This window comes from Canis lupus, chromosome 26 (assembly GCF_003254725.2).
Source record: "Canis lupus dingo isolate Sandy chromosome 26, ASM325472v2, whole genome shotgun sequence".
Taxonomy (NCBI): domain Eukaryota; kingdom Metazoa; phylum Chordata; class Mammalia; order Carnivora; family Canidae; genus Canis; species Canis lupus.
In genome coordinates this window covers 10734907-10758662 of record NC_064268.1, presented here as the reverse complement: position 1 = coordinate 10758662, position 23756 = coordinate 10734907, and the positions used below count along the sequence as shown (strand labels likewise).

General features: G+C 50.9%; 1 protein-coding gene across 1 annotated transcript; it reads right to left on the bottom strand.

The window, feature by feature from the left end:
- Positions 1-887: 887 nt before the first annotated feature.
- On the bottom strand, positions 888-23156 carry OAS3 (2'-5'-oligoadenylate synthetase 3). Its single transcript, XM_025474022.3, has 16 exons — positions 22780-23156; positions 19437-19719; positions 17429-17604; positions 16145-16383; positions 14574-14727; positions 13796-14140; positions 12446-12728; positions 11953-12128; positions 10957-11207; positions 10380-10524; positions 9483-9656; positions 7862-8147; positions 6419-6594; positions 5871-6109; positions 4969-5116; positions 888-4771 (listed from the first exon to the last, which is right to left on the bottom strand). Exons 1-16 carry the CDS (start codon positions 23113-23115, stop codon positions 4760-4762), a joined length of 3423 nt encoding a protein of 1140 aa, XP_025329807.2. The 5' UTR covers positions 23116-23156; the 3' UTR covers positions 888-4759.
- Between the last annotated feature and the right edge of the window lie 600 nt (positions 23157-23756).

The window sequence follows — 23756 nt, the reverse complement described above, 5'->3', positions numbered from 1 at the left end:
AAGTAACCTTGGGTCCATTCCCACTCATAGCCACCTGACTTGTTGCTACACATTGGCTGGCTCTTCCACTATTTGGGGGTACAGGTCCATCCCTCCCTCATTAGGCCTAGAATCCTCAGCTGGCTTATTTTGGGACTTAGCCCTCGTTCTAGGCCTACCATGCAGAAGGGGGAGTGGGTGCAGGCCATGGGAGCCAGGGGGTAATTTATGGAAGAGAGGCCACTGCAGCGTCTCCTTGTAAAGGGTAGGGGAGATGCAAGCTTTTAATAGGAAAGGTCTCTGGGCCATTTCTGCAGCTCTAATGGTTCAGAAGAATCTGAGGACTCAAGATCTTCAGGGGCTTCACCCTTACGTCTCCAGGCGGTATGTCAGAGTCCCATTCTTTCCCAAGTAGAGTCCTGATCTTAGTTAGCAGAACTGATTGAGAGTATGTAACTCTTTTACACCAACAAGGGTGGCTATCATCAAAATGATAGACAATAACAAGTGTTGGGCAGGATGCGGAGAACCCCCATTCACAGCTGGAGGGTGTGTCAATGGCACAGCTGCTGTGGAATATGGGGAGGTGGGCCCTCATGGTTAAACACACGTAAGCCAGTAATTTCATGATTCCAGCAATTCTCTTGGGCATATATATACACCCAAGAGAAATGAAAATCCATGTTTACATAAAATCATATACAAACATTCATAGCATTTTTCATAATGGCCAAAAAGTGGAGACAGTCCAAACATTCATCAAAGGATGAATGGACAAATGTGGTCTCTTCATACCATGGAATATTGTCCAGTAATAACAAGGAAAGAGCACTGACATATAAGTTACAACACGGATGGACTTCGAAAATGTGATGCTAAGTGAAAGAAGCCAGACACAGAAGGACAAATATTGTGTGATTCCATTTATATGAAGTGTTGATAATAGAGACAGAAACCAGATGAGTGATGGCCAGGGATTGGGGGCAAAGGGTGATGGCAATGCAGTGACTACTAATGGGTTTCAGGTTTCTCTTGGGGCTGATGAAAATGTTCTGGAAGTAGTATAATGGATCCCCCTTGTAACGTGGCTTGCCTTGTGAATATCCTAAATATAAACTTTGTGACTATCTCCAAACCAGCTGAATTGTACACTTTAAAAGTTGAAATTCACAGTATGTGAATTATATCTCAATGACAATTTTTTTAAAAATTAAAAGTTAAATTGAACAAAAAACAAAAAACACTTTCTTGGAGTTCTACATTGCACACTGTGCGTTTCTGGACTGGGTCCTCATTTCCTTCTGGCTTCTGGCTTCTGGCAATGGAGCCTCTGTGTGTGCTACCAAGGAGGCCTTCTGGCTCTCTGTTTAGCATTCAATTGCTGATTGATCACATTTACCTTTTCATATTTTTTTCCCCTAAGGCTGTGGCTTCCTACTAAGGTTTTTGTTGTTGTTTTTTAAATATTTTATTTATTTATTCTTGAGAGACAGAGAGAGAGAGAGAGAGAGGCAGAGACACAGACAGAGGGAGAAGCAGGCTCCATGCCGGGAGCCCGATGCGGAACTCGATCCGGGGACCCCAGGATCGGGCCCTGGGCCAAAGGCAGGTGTTAAACCGCTGAGACACCCAGGGATCCTCGTTTTTTATTATTTTATTTTTTATTTTTTTAAAGATTTTATTTATTTATTCACAAGAGACACACAGAGAGAGGTAGTGACATCGGCAGAGGGAGAAGCAGGCTCCATGCAGGGAGCCCGATGTAGGACTCGATCCCAGGACCTCGGGATCACGACCTGAGCCAAAGGCTGATGCTCAACCACTGAGGCACCCAGGTGCACCTCCCCACCCCCGTAAATTTTAATAGTGGCTAGGGCTACTCCCTTTTTTCCTGCATTTTTCTGAACTTTTCTTGCATGCATATGTTTCCATAAGAACTTCAGTATCAGTTTGTCTACTTCCAGAGAAAAGCGCACAAGGGCATTTTTGTGGATATCTTTAGGATCATTAAATGTGTAAATCAAGTTAAGATTGACGTTGAAGGGTGTGGCTATATCAGGAAGCCCTCAAAAGTTACAGTGGGGTTACCATGTCAATACCAGGGTGGCCAATTGTCAAAAATCAAGGAGCTAAGAGTAAAATAAATCCCTGCTCAGATCAGCCCAGCCCAAGTGACTGGTCCTCCTTACCTTCTACCTACCGGATCTACCCCATTTCCCACCATCTCGCAATTAGGGTAACCTAATTCAAGAATCATTTTGAGGGGGAAGCCTAGAGTCCCTGTCATGAAGTGGAAGTTACTCAGACCAGCCACCAGTTCCTCCCAGGAAGACAACCAGCAGCTTGTGAGGCCAAGGCCAGGTCCCCACCTGCTGCTGGACACTTGGTGGGGTAGGTCTCTGCTGCCTGCAAGTGTCTGCCCTGAGCTCTTGGAACTGGCCAACCCTAAAGGGCTAACTTGGGGTCCTGAGAATCCCATCCCCTGATATGCAGGCAGGCAGTGAGGTAGTCTAAGAAGACTCTATTAACACCATGTGTCCTCAGCATCAGTTCAGCTGCCAGAGCGGGCAGGATAGGGATGGAGGCACACAGGTGGTGCAGGTGGTAGGGGACCCTCCTAGCCCTAGTCCCAGGGGAAGCAGAGGAACTGCTCTCTAGCACTGTCTCTCTCCAAGCACAGAGCTAGTGGGGGGAAGGCCCTTCCTCGCCCCCACCCCCATCCTGCATCCCTGCAGTGGCTTGTGTACCCCAGTTCCTATGTGGAAACCCTAACCCTACTGTGATGGTATGAGGACCTGTGGTCTTTGGGAGGCGATTAGGTCTTGAGGGTGGAGCCCTCAGGAATGGGATTAGTGCCCTTACAAGAGGAGGAGGGAGGGGTGGCTAGCTCTCTGCCAAGTGAGGACACAAGGAATGTACAAGCTGGAAGGCTCTCAGCAGAACCTGACTGTGCTGACTTCCGGCCCCCAGAACTGCCAGGAATAATTTCTGTTGTTGATAAACTACCTGTTCTGACGTTCTTGTGATAGCAGCCCCAAGGGACTCAGCACCCGACAGGCAGTGCCCAGCAACAGGCCACGGAGCATCAGACTCTCTGAGACATGCAGGGGGCAGTAGGGGCAGGGGGTGGGGAGATGCATAATGGCTCCTGCTGGCCTGCCTCCTCCTGGTCCTCCCTCTGGGATGGGCCACCCCTTCACCCACCCAGATGACAGACGCTCACAGTGCAACTGCTACGGATGCTGTCCCAGACTCTGGTTGTCGGCGCTAGGCATCTGTTCCTCCCTGCGCTACGAAGGGTGGGAGACTCAACATTCGCTCCTGCGGGCCCTGCAACCAGAGTTCTGGCTGTAATTCAGATTGTGCTAAAGAAGGGGGACCGAGGCATCGTCCTGCTGAGCTGATGGCGAGCAAGCCCAGACAACCAACATTCTGGGTCTGGCCCCCGCTCTGTGGCTGTGAGGCTGTGGCACAGTGACAGTGCCATTGGCAGCAACAGCTTCCTGACCGGTGATTCAGCCATGGTACTCTAATCTGAAACCCACAGCCCGGTCACAGCCCCTGCCTTCAGCTCCTCCAGACCATCCAGGGATTTAGATCGAGTCCCTTTCTGCTTATGATTCTTGGACTATTCCATTTTCTGTGCTGAGCCCTGACTAAGAGGGACACTGGAGTGCCCCTCGCATGCACCTGGTGCATTTGCTCTGGAAGGCAGAGAGAAGCAGGTTGTGCACTGCTGTTTGGGCTTTGGCATCTTTAGGCTCTGGGGATGGAGAATCCCATTGGCAATGTTCTAGCAGGTCAAGAGAGAAGACAGGAGCCCAGGAAAAATTCAGGAAGGCAAATAGGGCATGGCCCTTAAGATACACATCTGGGGAAGAAAATAAGGCTCTAGCCATAAGGTGCTCAGTCAGGTGTCCCATGAGGAATTGCATAGTACACATGCCCCCACTCCCTGTCTGTGACAGACAAAACTAGCCAATCTGGGCATGCTCTCCTGCCAGTGGCTGAGCTCAGAGAGCTCCTCAGTAGTTTAGGCATACACTGTAGTCCTGCATCCAGGCCAGACACTGCTAATCAATCACAGCACTCATGCCATCCCTTTTCTTTACTGCATCCATGGCAGACATCACTAATTGATCGGATCACTCTTCCCAGGCATGGAGCCATTCTTCAGAATCCTCTGGAACACAGGACTCCAGGCAGCCACTATCAACTGACTGTGGCTGACAAATGGCATGAATACTGTTTTCTCTGTGAAAAGTTGTTGGATTGGAGAAGAAGGAGAGGCCACTGGGAGGACAAGGATGAGTTTCAACAGGAGATGTGAGCTGGTTTGGATGGGCAGAGAAGTCAGGAAGGTGGAGGACATTCTCAGCAGGGGTAGAACACAGTGTAGGATGCAACAGTAACTGAGAGCACTGTCATGGCAGGAGGCTGGCAACTCAGGCTGCGGCCAACCCACAGATCCTGGACTCTGATGCATGGCACAAGAGGCAGGGGAGTCTGTGAGGTGGCCAGTGCCCATCTGATGCAAGCGGGTGTTCAATGCGGCTCAGCCGGGCTGGGTATACAGAGCAGGAGAGTGCGGGGTGGGGAGGCAGGGATGTCAGATGGGAGGTTGGACAGAGGAGTGGAGTCACTGGATCAATCTCTCTCTCACATACACGTACACATGCGTGTGTGCGCAGACACACACACTAGTAGATAACCCTGAGTCTCCTCACACCAGGGCTGGTGTCCTTCTGCCCATCTGGTACAAACATAGACTCGCTGGCCTTCACACAGCAGCCTGGGGGAAGGTTATAGAAGAAGTTGGTTAGGCCTAACCTTCCTGGCGAAGCTGAGACCACAGGGACATCCAGGACATGGGGCATAGGCACACATATGGGGCCATGGCTGGGCCTGCCCCTCTGGCTGGAGTCACGCCCCTCTCCTGAGCACACTGTCCCCAACGAAGTGTGCCCCTGCTGCACATAGTTCTCTCACCTTCACTGGCCATGGTTGGATGGGGGTGCCATCCCTGTCTGTGCAGCACAGGGCAGACATGCAGGCTGTAGCTTCTGTGGCCAACAGGTCCCAGCGAGCATTATGGCCGAGGTTGCCTGTCGGGTCAGCTGGATCCAGGATGATGGGCCTGCAATTCCCATTAGGGTCAGTTTTATCCTAGTAACATCTGGGTATCCTCCTGAGGGACTGGTTGGACTGTTCTCCCTCACCCAATACTCTGCCCAGGCCACTTCTCCCTTCTGCATCCAGGGTAGACATTACTAATCAATCACCATGTTCATCTGGGCCACACCCCTTCAGCAGGTAGCAGGCGTTGGTAACCAGTCTGGGTACTGGTCCTACCATTCTCCCTTCCTAGACCTGTGGGAGATGTCACCATCTCAGAGTTTTTTTCAACATATCATGCTAAGTTGCCGTTTTCTGTGGGCTGGAGATGCACCATGAGTTTGTGAAAGCACCTCTGCTCTCTCTGCAGAGGCAGGCAAAATCCCAAAGAATAAGACATGCTTACATTACCTAGTGGGCTCAAAGGTAGGGTTGCCAGGTTTAACAAATAGAGAGGATGCCCAGTTAAATTTGAGCTTTGGATCAACATAAGTATATCCCTAATACCACGTGGGACACACTTATACTAAAAAGTCATTCACCGTTTGTCTGAATTTCAAACTTGAACGGAGTCTTGCATTTCATCTGGCAACCCTACTTCTAGAGCGGGGCCAGGAAACAGACTGCCTGTCCCTTATGTGCTAAGGATATCCCTGTTAGAAAGGAGCTCAGTTCTGGGAAGAGGATTTTGCTGTCTCCCCTGGAAGGCCCCCGGATGTGGGGAGAGCCAGTGACCCTGTATCTGAGACTCTGTGATGGGGAGGGTGGGCCAGAACCTGGGCTGGCGAAGCTGCCGGCTCAGGAAGTCTCTGACAGTCTGGTCCTCGTTATCGTAGTTGACAGTCCAGTAGACACGGAGCTGACGGTACTGGCTGACCAGCTCCAGGACGGTGCGGAAGCCCTGGGCCATGTTGAACTGGGCGCTCTGCCCACCCTGCTCCCAGGCGTACACCGTCAGGAGTTCCAGCCCATGCTGGGGGGGCAGGGAGCCTCTCCCCCTGGGCATCTTGTTGCACTGGGGAATAGGGGAAAGAGGATGCGTCCGTTCACACTGGCAGTGAAGCAGTACAGGAGGGACCCTTCCAGAGCTGGCAAGCACACCCCAAAATTTCACTGAGCACCTCCACATGTCAGATGCCTGGCCGGGCATTATCCCTTCAAAATCCTGTAACTTGGGATTTTGACGCCAGCCCAATTTTACAGAAAAGCAAACTCAGGTCCCAGAGCTACGAAATATCCCTCCTTCTGCTCCACCAGCCCCCCGCCCCCTCTCCCTCCCCCTCCTCAATGTTCCCCAGTAGGGTGGTCCGTCCTTGTGCCAAACCTGCCGGTACCAGTGCTTCACCAGTCGGATCAGACTCTTCAACTTGGTGGGGCGAGAGATGATGAAGTCTCGCTGCAGCTCAGTGAAGCAGGTGGAATACTCGCCCGCATTGTTGTAGCTGTAGATGAGGTCCACGTAGACTTGAGACGGGGGCCTGTAGCTGGAGACCACCTGGCCTGGAGATAGGGAGGAGGCCACCATAGGTTCATTTCCCAGAGTCCCGCTGGGGCCAACTGAGAAAGGACTTCCAGAATCTTCACTTTCCCCATGGGTGGGCTAGGGCCCACTTGGGCAAAGGTAAGTCACAGGGGATTTTAGTTGGAGCCCACACATGGCATGGCCCAACATTAAGTCCCTGGCAAGAATCTTCTTTTTCTTCCTGCCCCCTTTCAACCCTTCTGTCTATCTATCACGAAGAAAGTCTCAGCTGGGAGCTAACACATCTTTAATGGCTCTCAGCTCTTGAATGCTTGCTCATCCCTCTCTAACAAAGGGAGAGCCTCGGTCTCAGGGCCTCCGGTGGGTAAAAGGACTGTACGTGGTGAGCTGATGTCACCCTCTGGTTTCATTGCACTTAAAGGTATTCCTTGACATTCAAACTCTTGCTTTCTGAAGAACTGTGTAGATTCAGATACATTTCCGGGTGAGTCCCTTCCTTGTAACTTGTTTCCAAACCTTAGGAACCAAAAACATTCAGATACAGGGGATGTCCTTACTCTGCAAACTCTCCAGTGCAAACTCAGAACTGAATAGATACAAAGAGGTCTGTTTTGTCCAGGGATTCTTCCGTGGTGCCTGGAAGAATGCCAGGCACATACTCCGTGCATTTATTGAACTCTTGGATCCTACAGGTCTGTGGCAAGTGCAGAAGGCAGCAAGTAGCACACGAATACTTGAAGCTGGGGATATGCTGAGACACTCCAATACCCACATCATCAGGGGAAGACACTGGTGTTCAAGGTAGGGAAGTCCCTTACTCAAGGACGTTTGTCACGCTGGTGCAATTGCTGAGACAAGGACCCAGCCCAGAGCCACTGTTAGACCACATAACACTGTAGTATGAATTAGGAAAAAGGCATCTTGGGCAGCCCCAGTGGCGCAGCGGTTTAGCGCTGCCTGCAGCCTGGGGTGCGATCCTGGAGACTCGGGATCGAGTCCCATGTTAGGCTTCTTGTATGGAGCCTGCTTCTCTCTCTGCCTGTGTTTCTGCCTCTCTCTCTGTATGTGTCTCTATGAATAAATAAACAAAATCTTTAAAAAAAATAGAAAAAGGCATCCTTTTCTCCAGACACCTTGCAGGAAACTGGTGACAAGCGTACATGTGTACAATGCCTACACTGTGAACAGGTGTGGTCTGGTTGTGCACTGTGAGACCTCAAATACCGTCCCTGGCAGCCCTGCCTCTGCTTTTCCCCTTCTCAGGACTATGCCTGGGTACCTCACCTAAGGCGTTAAAGGCCGGCAGCACGTCAAAGTCCACACTCTGATCCAGCATCGTCTGGGACTTCAGGGAGAAGCTCAATACGCGGGAGTTCTCCCTCTTGGGGATCTCGAATTTCACCTCCAATTGCATCTTCTGCTGACATGCCTCCAGCTGGGCTCGGATCTCTGAGATGATCTCAGCCCGCCTGTTCCCTTGCTCAGCGAACTGGCTGAAGCAGCTGAGGAACACCACTAGATCTGCATCCGAGCGGCCTCGCAGAGCTGTGCCTTTGGCTAAAGAGCCACCCTGGAGAGGACACAGAGGTGGCTTGACCCCTGCAGGACTCCTGCTATAGCCTGTGGGTCGGGAACTTGCTGTGTAACCTTGGGCAAGTCACTTAACCTCTCTCCTTTACCTCTTTAATATGGGGTTAATATACAAGATGATTACGAGAAAAAGAAATGTTCAGGACAAAAGTTAAAACCCTTCAACAAAGGCAAACTTTCTCATTCCATCAGGTTTGGGGTCTAGGAGAGACTTGAGAGATTTTTTTTTTTTCTTTTTGGCCTGTAGTTCTCCAGCCCGTCTACACCAGGAGAGTTTTTTTTTTTTTTTTAAATGACTGATATCTGGCTCCTATGCCCCTGAGACTGATTTAATTGGCCTGGGAGGCAGACTCGGTATCAGTAAAATTTTAAAAATTCTCCTTGTGATTGATTCTAAGTGAAGTCACAGTTGATAACCAGTGAACCAGGTTATCATCTTTGTGTTATGAATGAGGAAGGTAAGAATCAGAGAGGGGAAGGTATTTGCCTGAGGTCACACAGCAAATCATCAGGCCTGGGACTTTTCATTGGCTGACTCTATGCTGATGATTTTCTAGAGCTGACCTGAGTCTCACTTGTGACTTCAGTTGTGGACTGAGGTTGTATCCAATGCAGCAGATAATGTGGCTTTTTATACACTTTCAGCATCTCTTCTCTACGTTCTGGGATCTGCATCCTGATTTTCTTTGGGGGAATCGCCCTCCCCCACACTCCTGTCCATGTGGAGCTGACTCCACCATAGGAGCCAGGCTTGGCCAGTCAGAGCATGATGTCTCTCTAGCCCCAGTAATTATTGGGATGGGTAGATAACCTGAGTCAGGACAATGAGACTCAATTCCAAGCCTTCCATTTGATCTTTAAGAAAACAGAATTCCCCTTTCTGGAAGCTTAGAGATGCTAAGGATCATCATATGGAAAGGGCCTACCCAAAACAAGATGGCAGAGCCAAGAGCTGAGATGAAAAGCTGAGTCCCGGTGACCTTGCATGGGCTCCTAGATCTAGCCGTACCTGATGGGAGATCAACTCCAGGGCTTTCCGTTTGCATCAGCCAATATATTTCTTTTGTTCCTCCTCTTGAATTGGTAGTCACAAGCAACCAAAACATTTGTTGAACACATCTGGGTCCTTTATCTGCCATCCACCCACAACCACATTCTGGTTTCTCTTCTATACTTGGCCTTGTGCTGATCGTTATAAGGACTACAGAAGTGGGTCAGGCCTGGCCCTGGTGATCAGCGGAGAAGCGGCCCTGGTGACCCCGGGAAAGATCAGCAGCCTGCCCTACCACTCGTCCACAGCTCTCTGGGGACTTACCTTGACCACTTTGAGCACTTTGATGGCAGAATTCTGGAAGCAGTTTTCCTTCAGGAATGAGCAGATGGTATCAACAGCCTTGTTCACTTGAGCCAAGAACTGACGGTTGGGCTGGAGAAAGTCACTGATGAACTTGTCAAGGTCCCCAGCTGGGGTTTGGTAAAGGAGAGCAGGCTACAGAAAGAATATAGGTATTGAGACAGGACTCCCAATGAATGCCCCGGCCCTGACTCTTGACATTCTATGTGGATGAGACCTTCACTATCTATCTCCCATATCCCTCTTCTTCCTCAGCTGGTTGGCAGGTCTTTGTGGTAGCATCAGAAGGACCTGAGTTCAAGTCCTGGTTCCACCACCGACACACAGCCTTGGTCGCCCCATATGGGCAAGAACTAGGCTCATGCCTCACTGGATTGTCTGGAGTATTAAGCACTGGTTATGAGCTCCTGCTGAAAAATAGTAAATGCGATAAAATCACGTCCCTTTGGGAACTGGCTATCATCGTCAGCGGGGTTCCCTGGAAGTAGAGCTTGTGATGGGGTTTCCTGTGCCTGGTTTAACTGGGGGCAGTGCTTGCAGGAGAAGGGGAGTGAGGGAAGTAGGAGAGGGCTGGAGAAGGAGCTAAGTAAGGTTCCAGCTAGAGGAAGCTTTTTCCTAATCCTGTGGGGACACTGGACTAAGAATTGCATCATAGAGCTGGTCTTGCCGTAGAACAGAGGAGGGCCTTTTGTACCCATGTTAATCAAGTCCTGGCTGGGACTGAACAATCTGCATGTTTCAGCTGTAAGCCGCCAGCAGCAAACACTCTGAGCAGCTGGGGATGTGTGCACCAGTGGGGAAAGGGGACCTGGGAGGGGGTGTCGACAGCATCCGCCACCCTAGGGATTCCTCTCTTACCATCACATCCCATGGCTGCACAGATGTGCCTTCCGTACTCCTCAAGCAGGCCTGAGTCTCCAGAACTGCTGCTTCTTGGGCCAACAGCTCCCAGCTGCCCTGGCCCACATTCCAGGTGGGGTCACCAGGATCCAGGATCAGGGGTCTGGGGGCAGAGTGGATGGGCAGGCACAGGGGGAAAGATGGGAATCAATGAAGGAGCAGGGAGTGGTGGTGAGAGGGACTAGGAAAGGGTGTGGGAGCTGGAGAGAAGGAAAAGAGTGTCAGGACCTTAGGTTTGGCCCAATCTCCCGCAAGCACAGGAGGGTTCCTGCCTGGCTGCTCCAGTCAGGAAGGTATTAGGCTCCTTAATCTAAGAAATGATATTTTATTGTGTTAATGAAACTGACCCTGGCTCCTTTTGGGGCTTCTGGTGTCCCTGCTTCCTCAGTAAAGAGTCCAGAAGGAAGCAGAGTGGGGAGTGGGCCTGGGGCACCCAGATCCCACCCTGGCCCCCTTTTGGATACAATGACTCCCCAGCAACAGCGAGAGAGGAGAAGGATGATGCAGGAAAGGCAATGGGGAAGTGGATCTGCACCTTGGTTTCTGAAGCTGGCCAAGAAGATGTGTTCTGATCGCTGGGTCCTCGAAGCTATAGTTGACTGTCCAGTAGACACAGAGCTGCTGGTGCTGCTGGACAAGCTCTAGAACAGTCTTTAAGCCTTGCGCCATTTTGAAAGAATCCTCCCCACAGCCTTGCTCCCAGGCGAAGATGGTCAGGAGCTCCAGGGCATAGACCGGAGGCAGAGAGGCACAGGCTGGCTGCTGTCCTTTGTTCTGAGCTGCGACCTATGTCACCCAAAAGCCAACCAAAGAGTAAGTGGATATGAGCACCTACTATGTGCTAAGCATGGCCCTATGTACTTGGAGAGGGAGGGGGAATATAAAAAAAATAAAAACACGGAAAAAATAGAACGCTTCTTATTTTACAGGTGGATAAACAGAGGCCTGGGGTGGGGATAGGGACTTGTTCAAGGTCACACAATGACCCGAGACCAGACTTGATCTTTGCATGGAGTCTCTCTTCCTAGGGTGTACAAGAATGGGGGCTCCAACATATTTAGCTTGGTATGCCAACATCTGTCACAATAGTGACGTTAGCAGCAGTGGTGCTCAGGAGATGTTTGTTGAATGAATACATGATTGTCAGCGCATTCAGAGAAGTGTTTAGCGGCGGATGCCCAGAGTTTATTCAGTACAATTTCCGCAGAGGACGGTAATGGTGGAACAGCATAAGCTAGGGCTTGGGGGTGGGCAAGAACAGGGAAAGCATCAGCAGTGTGAGGAAGGGGGAGAAACTGATGAGCTAGAGAAATGAGCACTTGGGGGCCTGATGGAGGAGAGACCCTCTCTCAGCAAGGGCTTCTGGCCAGGGGAAGAAGTGGAGGATGGAGGAGGTGGTCCTTCTACCTGGGATGGCCAATAAGAAGTGAAGGAAGGGAGCTGTCTGCCTAGGGGAGGAGCTGATTGGCTGAAGCAGTTGCCATGACAGCGGTTGCTTCTCGAGAGGAGCAAGGATACCTGGAGGCCTCACCTGGCGGTACCAGTGCTTCACCAGCAGGATCAGGCTCTTCAGTTTTGCCGGACGAACGTTCACGAAGTTCCTCCGCAGCTCTGCGAAGCAGGCTGCGTGCTCGCCCCCCTGGCAGCCGCTCTGGAGGAGGGTCGAGTAGACCTGGGGCGCAGGTTTGGCACCAGCACAGAGCTGCCCTGTGGACATTTGAAATGTGCTGAGGGCACGGCTCTAACGACAACAGCGGCATGTCCTAACCCGGCTACTCACCAGCCTTTATTAATATCTGAACGTTAATCACATAGCAGTGCAATCAGTGATGCACAATCTACAACATAGAATAGAACTTTTTTTTTTTTTTTTAGCACCAAATATGTGCTGGGTGCTTTTCAGTAATTTTCACTAATCCAGCCAATGACTCTGCAAGGTGAGTGATCCTGACCCCTAGACAAGCTACGTAGCATAGTGGGCAAGAGAATTCATCCCCAAGGCACAGGCTGGAGGCGCCCCTCACCCACGGCATCAAAGGCAGGCACCAGGCACACATCCATCCAGCTTTCTAGGGCCGTAGACACCAGCCGGAACTGCAAAGCCTCGGGCACGGTCTGCTCAGGAAACTCCAGGCTCAGGCCGGGGACTGGGTCCTGCCACCAGGATTCCAGCTGTGCCTGCATCTCCTGAAGGATCTCTGGGCGGCGGGCCCTTTGGTCCCTGTAGTCCTCGAAGCAGTTGAGGAAAATGACCAGTTCGGCATCACAGCCACCCCTCAGGTCTGTGCCCCGGCCAAAGGAGCCCCCCTGCAGAGGAAGGAACATCTCAGACCCATGACTGTCCCTGAGCTCAGGAGTCAGACTCTGACCCCAACTCTCCACCCCATCTGCAGCCCCGACAGTACTCTCACTGATGTGGGGCCCGGGGCCACCACAACAGAGGCAGGCTGCACAAGGGTTGTGACCTCTGATTCTTAGAAGCCTGGCAGGGTCTGACTATATTTGTCTGCCCCTGCCCTCTGACCCTCAGGAGTCAGACCAACTTGCAGCAACAGATAACGGGAATGCGGTGGCATGGGGTGCAAGGATGAAAGATTTTGGCCAATCACCTGCAGCATCTATTGACTGCACATCTGGACCACAGGTGGCAAATTGAGGTCCCAGGGTCAAATGAGGCCTGCAGATGTGCTTTGTTGGCCTATTTTAATCAACCAGCCAACCAATCCATTCATTCATCTGTTCAAGACATATTTATTGAGCACTCACATGTACCAAGATATGGGAGTACATCCAAGTTCCCTGTTCTCCTGGAACTTATATTCTAGCAGGGGGAGAGAAAGGAAGGACAGTCAGCAAACAAAAGCCTCCGGAAAGTGCTAAGTGCTGTGTGGAGACAAATAAAATAGTGAGGGGACTGGAGATGGAAGGGAGGTTGCAGCTGTAAATTGAGCAGTCAGACCTCAGTGGGAAGGGGACTGGGATCCCAGACTCGAAGGAGGGGGAGGGAGCCAAGTGCATGGAGGGAGGGGGAAAAGAACATTCCAGAAATAGAAACCAGGCAGTATGGACTGTGCCCAGTGAGTTCAAGAAGCAGCCAGGAGGCCAGTATGGGGTAAGCAAAGGTCAGAGACCAGGACCAGATCCTACCAGCCTTGAAGCCATTGTGCTCTGTGAAACCGCAGAGGATTTTGAACAGAGGAGGGACGTGGTCTGATTACGGTAATAGTGGTTTCAAAAACTATCATTAAAATTTTGTTTAAAAGCTAGCACTTGGATATATACCTGCCAGCCCTCAGCTGCGTCGCTCTGGCTCCTTCCCTTCCTTACTGTGGTACCCAGGACATTTCCATCGGTGTCCCCATCCACCAACTCACCTTGCTGACCCTCGAGGCCTTGTAGACACACTTCTCTCGGAGGCAACCCAAGATGACATTGATGGCCTTGCCGACCTGCTTCTGGAACTGGGGGTTTGGTTTCAAGTGGTCCTGGATGAAGCGGTCCAGGTCCTTGGTGGCGATCTGAGACAGATCCACAGCCCTCCCCAGCGTAGAAGGGGTGATGCTGTCTGGCCCTGGGGGTCGGGGAGCTGGCCATGAGGGCTGCCTGCTTCCTGCCCTTGGGGGCACAGCATTGAGACTGCTGCTGTTCCCAGGGGTCCTCTGGGCATCGTCTCGCTGGATGGGGTGGTCTAAACCTGAGCACCCAGCACGTGGAAGGCCCTGGAGGTGTGTTGAAAGAGTTGTCTTTGCAGGCATAGAAGTTTCTCCATCCATTCTCTTGCCAGCCCCCTCCCAACATAGTCAGGGTGACTGAGATTCAGAGGTGGGAGTGGGGGAGGGGGTGCACTGCTGGCCCATACGGTGCCTTTGTAAAGATTAGAAAAAAGTGCCCTTACAGACAGGATAAATTCTTAAAAGGAGCCCTGTGCTGGGCAGACACTGTGGTAGGCAGACACTGACCCCATGCATGCACTCAAAGATGTTCCTCCAAGCAGGCTCAGCTTGGTGATCAGATTGAGTGCCTGTGGCCTCCACTCTGAACTCTGTCCCACACCCCACGGCCCCAGCGCCCAGTAGATGCTCAGGGAACACTGAGCATGTGAATTAGGTGTGGCTTTACACCTGATGAGGATCCCAGGAGCCCCTCACTCACGGTCCCCTCCCAGGGCTGCACAGTGTCCCCTGCCGTCTGCAGAAAGCACGGGTGCTCATAGCAGGACTCTGCCTCTCTGGCCAGTATATCCCAGTGCCACGTGGCTCCATTCCCAACATCCCACGTGGGGTCAGCCGGGTCCAGGATCACAGGCCTGCAAATCCAGAGGGACAGGAAGATTCTGTTTAGTAAGATGGTCAAGATCAGGGGCTCTGAGGTCAAGCAGAACTGGTTCCAATCCCAGCTCTTCTACTTTCAGTGTGACCTGGGGTAGATGGCTTACCTCCTCTGAACCTGTTTCCTTATCTGCAAAATGGGGATAACCACAGTGCCTGCTCTGGTGGGTTGTTGTAGAGATTAAATTGGAGCAAAAGTCCTTCCTCAACTCTGGCAGCACATGAGAATCATAAAATACGAGGATCCATCCCCAGGGACTCAGAGTTACCACCATGATGTAGCCATTTTATTCCTACACGTGTATCCAATGGTGCCCATACACAGAAGTGCATGTACGAGGCCCTTCTAGACTGTTCCTAACAGTCTTCCTGTAATAGCCCCAGGGCAGAAACAACCAAATATCCATCATCAGCAGAATGGAAAGCATATTGTGATAAATTCACGTAATTGAATACTATTTGGCAACACAAAACAATCAACAATAATAAGCAAGTACACAAAACTATACGGAAGAATTTCAAAAGCATGATATTGAGAAAGAGATGCCAGACACAAAAGCATATGTCGTATGATTCCATTTCAAGATTTCAAAACAGATAGGACTGGAATGGTAAGAGTCAGAGTGGGGTCACCTCTGGGAAGTTACTGACCTGGAGAAATAAAAGGGAAGCTTGTTCTCCCTTGATCTGATGGTGGTTTCACGGGCTTGTTCACTTTATAGAAAGTCACCAAAATGTGCACCTAAGGAGCACCTGGGTGGCTTAGTGGTTGAGTGTCTGCCTTTGGCTCAGGTCGTGATCCTGGGGTCCTGGGATCGAGTCCCGCATCAGGCTCCCTGCATGGGGCCTGCTTCTTCCTTGCCTGTGTCTCTGCCTCTCTCTCTCTCTCTCTCATTCTGTATCTCTCACGAATAAGTAAATAAAATCTTTAAAAAAACAGAAACCAAAAAACAAAATGTGCACCTTGGATGTGTATACTATGTGTCGCTAAAATCCTCACGCATAAAATATGTTCACACAAGAAAAAGCTTTTTTAAAAACTGCCCTGGGCAGCCCGGGTGGCTCAGCGGTTTAGCGCCTGCCTTCAGCCCGGGGCGTGATCCTGGAGACCCGGGATCGAGTCCCACGTCAGGCTCCCTGCATGGAGCCTGCTTTTCCCTCTGCCTGTGTCTCTACCTCTCTGTGTGTCTGTCATGAATAAATAAATAAAGTCTTTAAAAAAACCCAAAATTGCCCCAAGTGATTTTAATTTCCCTCTGGGGCTAAATCCAGTTAGGGAGTGCATGTACAGTGCCTGGCTTTGGCCCTCAGGAAATGAGACCTATTTTATCACGTTAATTATCTCCCGTGGCCCTAGCCCAGGAAAGTGGGTCCGTGGGGCATATGGGGAGGTACCTGGGTTTTTTCAGCTGGGAACTCAAGAAGCTCCTGACTGTAGGGTTCTCGAAGCCATAGTTGAGCGTCCAGAAAACACACAGCTGCCGATACTCCTGGATCAGGCCTAGGACGGTCCGGAGGCCCTGGGCCAGGCTGAAGGCATCCTTCCCACAGCCCTGCTCCCAGGCGAAGATGGTCAGCAGCTCCAGGGCATAGGCTGGAGGCAGCATCTCCCTCTTCGCTTCCTCCTGGCATACCTGTAAGACGGTGAAGGGGAGGGGAAAAAAGAGCTCTCGGCAGAACTTTGCTGGATCTTTCAGGCTCTGGGGGGCAGACCCCACACGCTGAAGCCTGGGATGAGATGCTATGTTCTAGGAGCAACATGATATTTCCCATCTGCCTTCGACTTGGAGCTTCAGCAAAGTCATGGGCTCATGTGAGATTCAAGCCCTTAGGACTGGGGAGCAGTCAGAGAGAGGCCAGTGGCTAATGTGAGACTGTCACTGATCCCTCAAAAGAAACCATGGCAGACTTTGCCCAGGGTCACACAGCAAGTCAGTGGCTGAGCAAGAACTGGAATCCAGGACCTCCACAGACCAGACTTGCTTTATGATGAGTGGTCCAAGAAGAGGACTAAGCCATGTGCCCTAAGATTTTGTGGGCTTGTCCCCTCATCTCCAGGCACAGGCTGGGCACCCCTTCCTCAAAGCATAAGAGTCTATCAACAAACATGCATATTTTGGAGGGAGGTTGTTATTCCAGAGGCTGGAATGGGAGATGTACAAACTCCACATTACTTCACACCATACATAAAATATTCCAGATAGTTTCAAAGCCCTAAAACCACATAAGAAGAAAATCTTAATACCTTTTGAGAGGAACCACAGAAGAATAATTTTAGAAAGTCAGGATAGGCAAAGTCTTATTACACAAGACATATGAGGTACAAATCATGTTTTTCTTAAGGAAAACATGAACACACCTGATTACATTAAAATTCAAACATTTTTCTGTGGTGAGAGACCTATGAACAAAATGAAAGTACAAGCCATGGACAGGGATAGTAGATTTACATTATAGTAACTCAATAAGAATTAGCACCCAGAATATATAAAGAGCTCCAACAAACCAACAATAAGAAGACAGCTAAAGTGGTGGAAAATAATAAATGATATGAACAGGCAGTTCCCACAAAGAGAAACATGAATGGCTGCAAAACATAAGAAAATATTCTCACTGCCATGAAATCACAAATTTAAACAGTCATATGCCTGCATCAAGGACCCTCAGGGGAGGCCTCACCTGACGGTACCAGTGCTTCACCAGCAAGATCAGGCTCTTCAGTTTTGCCGGACGAACGTTCACAAAGTTCCTCCGCAGCTCTGCAAAGCAGGCTGCGTGCTCGCCCCCCTGGCAACCACTGTGGAGGAGAGTCGAGTAGACCTGGGGCGCAGGTTTGGCACCAGCACAGAGCTGCCCTGTGGGTGGGAAATGATGTGAATCAGAAAAGGTTCTGAGGCACAGGATGGAGAAACTGGGGGGAATTTGGTGGCAGGGGGTGGAAGGAGCAGAGATTCACTAGCATGGGGGTTGGAGGATAAAGAAGAGGGCCTGGAGCTTCTCATGTGGCAGAGAGGAAAGCTCCAGGCCAGAAGGAAGGGTCCCTTCCTTCCAAACCCAGGGCCAGGCTGAAGAAGATCAGCCATATCCCAAGGTGGTTAAATAGGAATGATGCTTCCAGCTGAGTCAGGAGTACTTATAACCTGGCAGTTCTTCCCACCCCGAGGCTCCCTCAGGCACTATTAAAACACCACCGTACATACCTTTAATTAATTGGTGCCAGAGGGAAATAGCTGGAGAAATAGAAGGCAAGAGGTTCTGATGCCTTAGCAGGGATTGCTAATTTTTTTTAGTGCTTTGGACATGCCAGGCAGGCGCTCTGCTGAAAGTTTCATGTGAGCCCCCCATATTTCCACCAAAACCCTATCGGGAAGTATTCTTCACCTCATTTTACAGCCCAGGACCCTGAAGCTCAGAGAAATTCAGTACTCTCCCCAAGGTTATATAGCTGGCAAGTGATGGAGACAGGATTGGCACTTAAAGCTGGCTGACTTTACAGTATGTGCCTTTTCTCCACCACTTCCTGTGGGCCTAGCCTGGGAAATGTGAACACTCTCCATAATTTCCCAGATTCCTATCATCGCTTCCATGCTGTGTGACTTTGGGTGAGTTACTGTCTGTCTCTGTGCCTCAGTGTCCTTATTAATAAAAAGGAAGATAAGACAGTACAGACCTCATAGGTTTATTTTGAGAATTAATGAGATAAGGTATGTCAGGGGTTTGGAATAGCTAAGCATTTAATAAGTAGTAGCTATTATGATTAATATATGTGTACCCAGAGGGTGGGTGTAGTAGGTGTGGGATTGTGTGGCTGTCTGCCAGGACATCATAATCTGGATAAATTCGACAGCTATCCCCCAGGGCATCATGGTCAATAAGAATAATAAGAATGGTGGAAAATAATAATGATAATAATAATAATAATAATAAGACCTCTGGGGGGCTCAGTGGTTGAGCATCTGCCTTCACTCAGGGCGTGATCCCGGGGTCCTGGGATCAAGTCCTGCATTGGGCTCCCTGCATGGAGCCTGCTTCTCCCTCTACCTGTGTCTCTGCCTCTCTCTCTGTGCCTCTCATGAATAAATAAATAAAATCTTAACAAAAAATAATAAGAAGAAAATAACAACAAGCACTCATATAGTCACAGCATGTGCCAGGCACTGTTCTAAGTTCATCACATGCATTGATGCATACAGTCTCTGTAAGATGCATTACTAGGGTTCCATTATTATTAACCTCATTTTACATATGTGGGCACAGGGGCACATTATTATATTAAATCAAGCATGGACATAATATGAAGGGGAATCACATTAATGCTTTTAAGATAAAAATATAAGATTTTGCAGAATTCTGGCCTTGTCCACAGTCCCCTGCTCCCAGGCACCTGCCCGTTTGCCTTCTCCTTTGGGGTATTTATAGAAGGGCTGAGCAGCATTGATCTAGGCAGTCGCTGAAGGAAAGTCTCCCCAGTTGCTTGAGCGAGGGCCAAGCACCTGGACACCAGGACTACGGATCCATGAGGAACTGGGCCTTCTTGGCCCATTCTCAGTATGTTTAGTGAGGAAACTGGAGCCCAGAGAGGGTCGCCCAGGCCACATAGAAGGTTGGGGCAGGGTCCGAACAGCAAGCCCTGTCTTACTCCTAATGATCTTGCCCCCAAGCCTGGAAGGGGCCAGGGACCCCTCACCCAGAGCGTCAAAGGCCGGCACCAAGCTAACATCCATCCAGTTTTCAAGGTCCGTGGATGCCAGGCGGAACTGTAGGACCCCGGGCCTGTCCTGCCAAAGAGTCTCAAAGTTCAGACCGGGGATGGGTTTCTGCCACCAAGATTGCAGCAGGTCCCACAGATCTTTGAGGATCTCTGCCCTATCGACGCTGTGGTCCTTGTAGCTCTTGAAGCAGTCGAGGAAGATGACAATTTCAGAATCACAGCCACCCCTCAGGGCTGTGCCCCGGCCGGCAGAGCCTCCCTACAAAGAAAAAAAAATAACTCAGAATTCTGCATTCTTCCATTCTAGGGACCACACGGGCCGGCAGGCAACCTAAGTGAAGCAAGGGGGTTGTGTGGGGAGACTGTGGGCACACAGCTCCTGGCATTTGAAGTCATGCAGAAATACAGGTCAAGGAGTGCCTGGGTGGCACAGTCGGTTAAGCATCTGCCTTCGGCTCAGGGTCCTGGGATTGAGTCCCACATCAAGCTCCCTGCTCAGTGGGGAGTCTGCTTGTTCCTCTCCCTCTGCCCCTGCTCATGCTCACTCTCTCTCGAATGAATGAATGAATGAATGAATGAATGAATTCAGGTCAAGCACAGCCAGCTCTGAGTTTTAAAGAAAAGCAATTTTCTTTTTTTAAAAGATTTTATTTATTTATTCACAAGAGACCCAGAGAGAGAGGCAGAGACACACACAGAGGGAAAAGCAGGTTCCAAGCAGGAAGCCCGATGTGGGACTCGATCCTGGGACTCCAGGATCACGCCTTGAGCCAAAGGCAGATAGATGCTCAACAGCTGAGCCACCCAGGTGTCCCGAAAAGCAATTTTCAATTGTAAACTCATGGTTTCTAAATGTTGGCAACCTACTTCAGAACATTTTTGTTAATTTAAAAATTTTCAATTTTTTAAAAATTAAAACTGTTGGTGAAACAAATTCTGGTCTGCAGAACACATGTTTGTGACCTTTGCCTATGATACGATCCACTGAATTTGCGGCACCTCTCTGAAGGGTATTTCTTTCTGCAAAGCCGTCAGCAGGGATTTGGGAAGGAAACTCACAGGCTCAGAGTCTCTCCTCTGTGTCTGCAGCTCTGTCAAATGCCTGACAACCTGTAATCTCACTTCCAGGCAATACCGCTGAAGTGGTTACTTGTGGTTGCATGAGACCGTGAGGCTCAGGGCGGAGAAGTGAGTAACACAGCCCGGAAAAGACAAGAAGCAAGATTAGCCCTCCAGGGGCATCTCCCCGACCAAGCTGGGATGGCTAATTATCCCAGTGGTATCCCAGTTTGCTTGCTGCCAGCTCCTCACATCGGGGGCTGCCAACCAAGGGGGAACAGGGCAGAGCACAGAAGATTGTAGACTGAGCACTTCCTGCATATTTTGCACATGATCATCTCAGTGAAGCTCCCTAACACGCCTGGGAGAAAGGTTGTGGTTTGCTCTCACTTTACAGAGGAGGAAATGGGGAAACGAAAGTGGGGAGGTTGCTTAGCAACACCCCACCTGGAGAGGCAGCAGGGTGCTTTGAAGGTCAGAAGGTCAACTCAGGAGATCCAGCTCCAAGCCCACCTTCTTCCGGCAACCCCTCCCCATAGATTAAAATACTTTTTATTATGAACATTTCTACACTTACATGGAAGAAGAAAGGGTTGGTTTTTTTTTTTTTTTTTTTTTTTAGATTTTATTTATTTATTCATGAGAGACAGAAAGAGAGAGAGGCAGATACACAGGCAGAGGGAGAAGCAGGCTCCATGTAGGGAGCCCGCAGCAGGACTCGATCCCGGGTCCCCAGGATCAGGCCCTGAGCTGAAGGCAGCTATAAACTGCTGAGCCACCCGGGCTGCCCGAAGAAAGGGTTTTAAAGAAGTCTTTGACATATTTGCTCCTTTTATTTGACCCCTGTTTCCTTTTTATGTGATTTTAAGAGAAATTCCAGCCCCTGTGTCATTTCATCCACATACACTTTCATGGGCATCTAGAAAGTGGTGATCCCCAATGGGGGGGGGGTGACATTTGTCCCAGGGGATGTTTTGCAATGCTGAGAGACGTTTTTGGTGGTCATATAGGGAGCAGGGGAGCTCCTTCATGTTGGCACCCCCCTGGGGGGGGCAGTTCTTCTGAGGTCTATCACCCCTTCTTTGCATTCTGGTCGACCCAGAAGTCCCAGGCTCATCTCACACATCGCACATCGTAGTCCAGCCCTGGAATCAGCCATTCTTCCACGGAGTCCTCTCTTCAGGGAGCAGCTTCTCAAGGCTGGAAAGGTAGCCCATAGCTGTACCCACTTCACCACTGCCTCCTTGAAAGCCTGGAGTGATCAGAAGGCTGGAAGCTAAATGCAACCACGAGAGCTGTTCCAGGTTTTCCAGGGAAGCCGAGGAAGCCAGAGGTTTAGAGATTCTTAAATTCTTGCTCCGAAGAAATTTTTCCTGTCTACCTCCAAGGCAGAAATGTACCTCCACACTGCATAGGCTGCGTGTCTCTTCTCCGTCCCTTTCCCCTTTCGTACCTCCCAAGCTACGACTCCACTGTCAGAAAGCACTAGCTGCTCTGGGGGCATCCCCTGCTCTGTATTCATCCCTCCCCTGACAAGCTCCAGGTCCCCTCTACCCCAGCCAGCTTCCCTCATGCACCCCTGGGGCCCCTGAATTTGCACTGAGGATATAGCAGCTGACGCCTCCCTCCCTGAGTCTGTGGGCATCCTGTGGTCCCCGCGGCAGTGTGGCATTTAAGTGACAAAAATTGGCCTTGGGTAGTGGCTCACCCACACCCAGTCCCGGTTTCCCAAGTCATGATACAGGGATAATAATCGTACCTCACTAAGTGTCAGCATTACGCCAGGTGACTCATTTAACGAGACTGTGTTTATTGTTATTGGGTAGTTTCTCAGTCAATAGGCTATTAGGGCTATTAAAGAATACTCATGTTTCTGCATCCTGAGGGTCAGCCGCGGTGTGAGGACTGGCGTCTGTTTGGACCGGGTAGATAGATGACAGAGCCAACGAGCGAACCCAAGAGAGGCAGCCCGGAGGAGCAAGGATGCAAGAGTCAGGCTACCTGGCTTTGAAACCTGGCTGGACCTCTTACGAGCTTGGACACCTGATTTTGTCTCTGTGCCTCAGTTTCCCCCGTGTTAGGTGGGGTTCATGTCCCCACCCGGCCGGGCTGGTGCTGTCTAAATATGCCAAAGACAGGAGTGGAAAGAGCTGATCGGAACCGTCGGGGTCCGCGTCGCCCACGGTCCCGCGCCAGCCTCATCTGAGGGTCGCTCCTGTTTATAGGCGACCCCCCCCCCCCCCGCCCCCAAGGCGCCTACCTTGGCGGTTTTCAGCACCCTCCAGGGCTGGGCGGCGGCGCGGTCGCCGCGCTCACGCAGGGTGGTGGCCAGGGCGCCCAGGGCGCGCCAGGCGGCCCGCTGGAACTCGGCAGACGGCTGCAGGCGGCGGGCCACCAGGCTGGCCAGCGCCGCGGCGGGGGTGCGGTACACGTCCATGGCCTGCTCCGCGCGCCGGGACGCTCCGCCCAGGCTGTGCGCCGAGGCCGGGAGCCCGCCGCGCTGCTGCCCAGCCTCCTCCGCTGCTGCCCAGCCTCCTCCGCTGCTCCTCCTCCCTCCTCCCCAGGCCTTCCGTTCCTCTCCCGCTTTCAGTTTCATTTCTTTCCAGCAGCTCTGGGCTCCGGCGCCGATTTCCCACTCTCGGTTTCCTTTTCTCCACCTCCCCGCTTCCAGCACTGGGTCCGCCTACCCTGCACCCACCCGCCCAGCCACCCCGGCCAGCTGCCGGGAACGGCAACACACCTGAACAAAACGCCCTAACAGTAGCAGAGTGCTAGCAGGGGCACCGAGTCGTGAACCCTGGGCATTGCAAGAGACGTGCAGGATTGACGGAGGACATGGTCACACCTGTAACCCAGCAGCCTGGAGGGGGTTCAACCCGAGGCTGGCTCTCTGGCTGAAGGAGGCATTGAAGAACCACCAGTGACAAAGAACATTTGCAGAACACTTGTACCTCATTGCTTTACATACATCCTCGCATCCAGTCCTCCCAACAACCAGGATGTAAGTGCTATTATTATCAAGCCCACTTGAGAGATGAGGAAGTTAAGGTACAGAGAATGGAGGCACCTTGACCAAGGTCACATGCGTAGACTGGATCCCAACCCAGTGCAAGTCTCAGTTCTCGTGCTCTGTTCTTACAGGAGCCAAGTCCTCCTAAATAATACAGGCATTCAATGCAATTCCAAAATGTTTAGAATTCCAGTTTTTAAAACGTCAAGATTATCCTTCTGAAATCT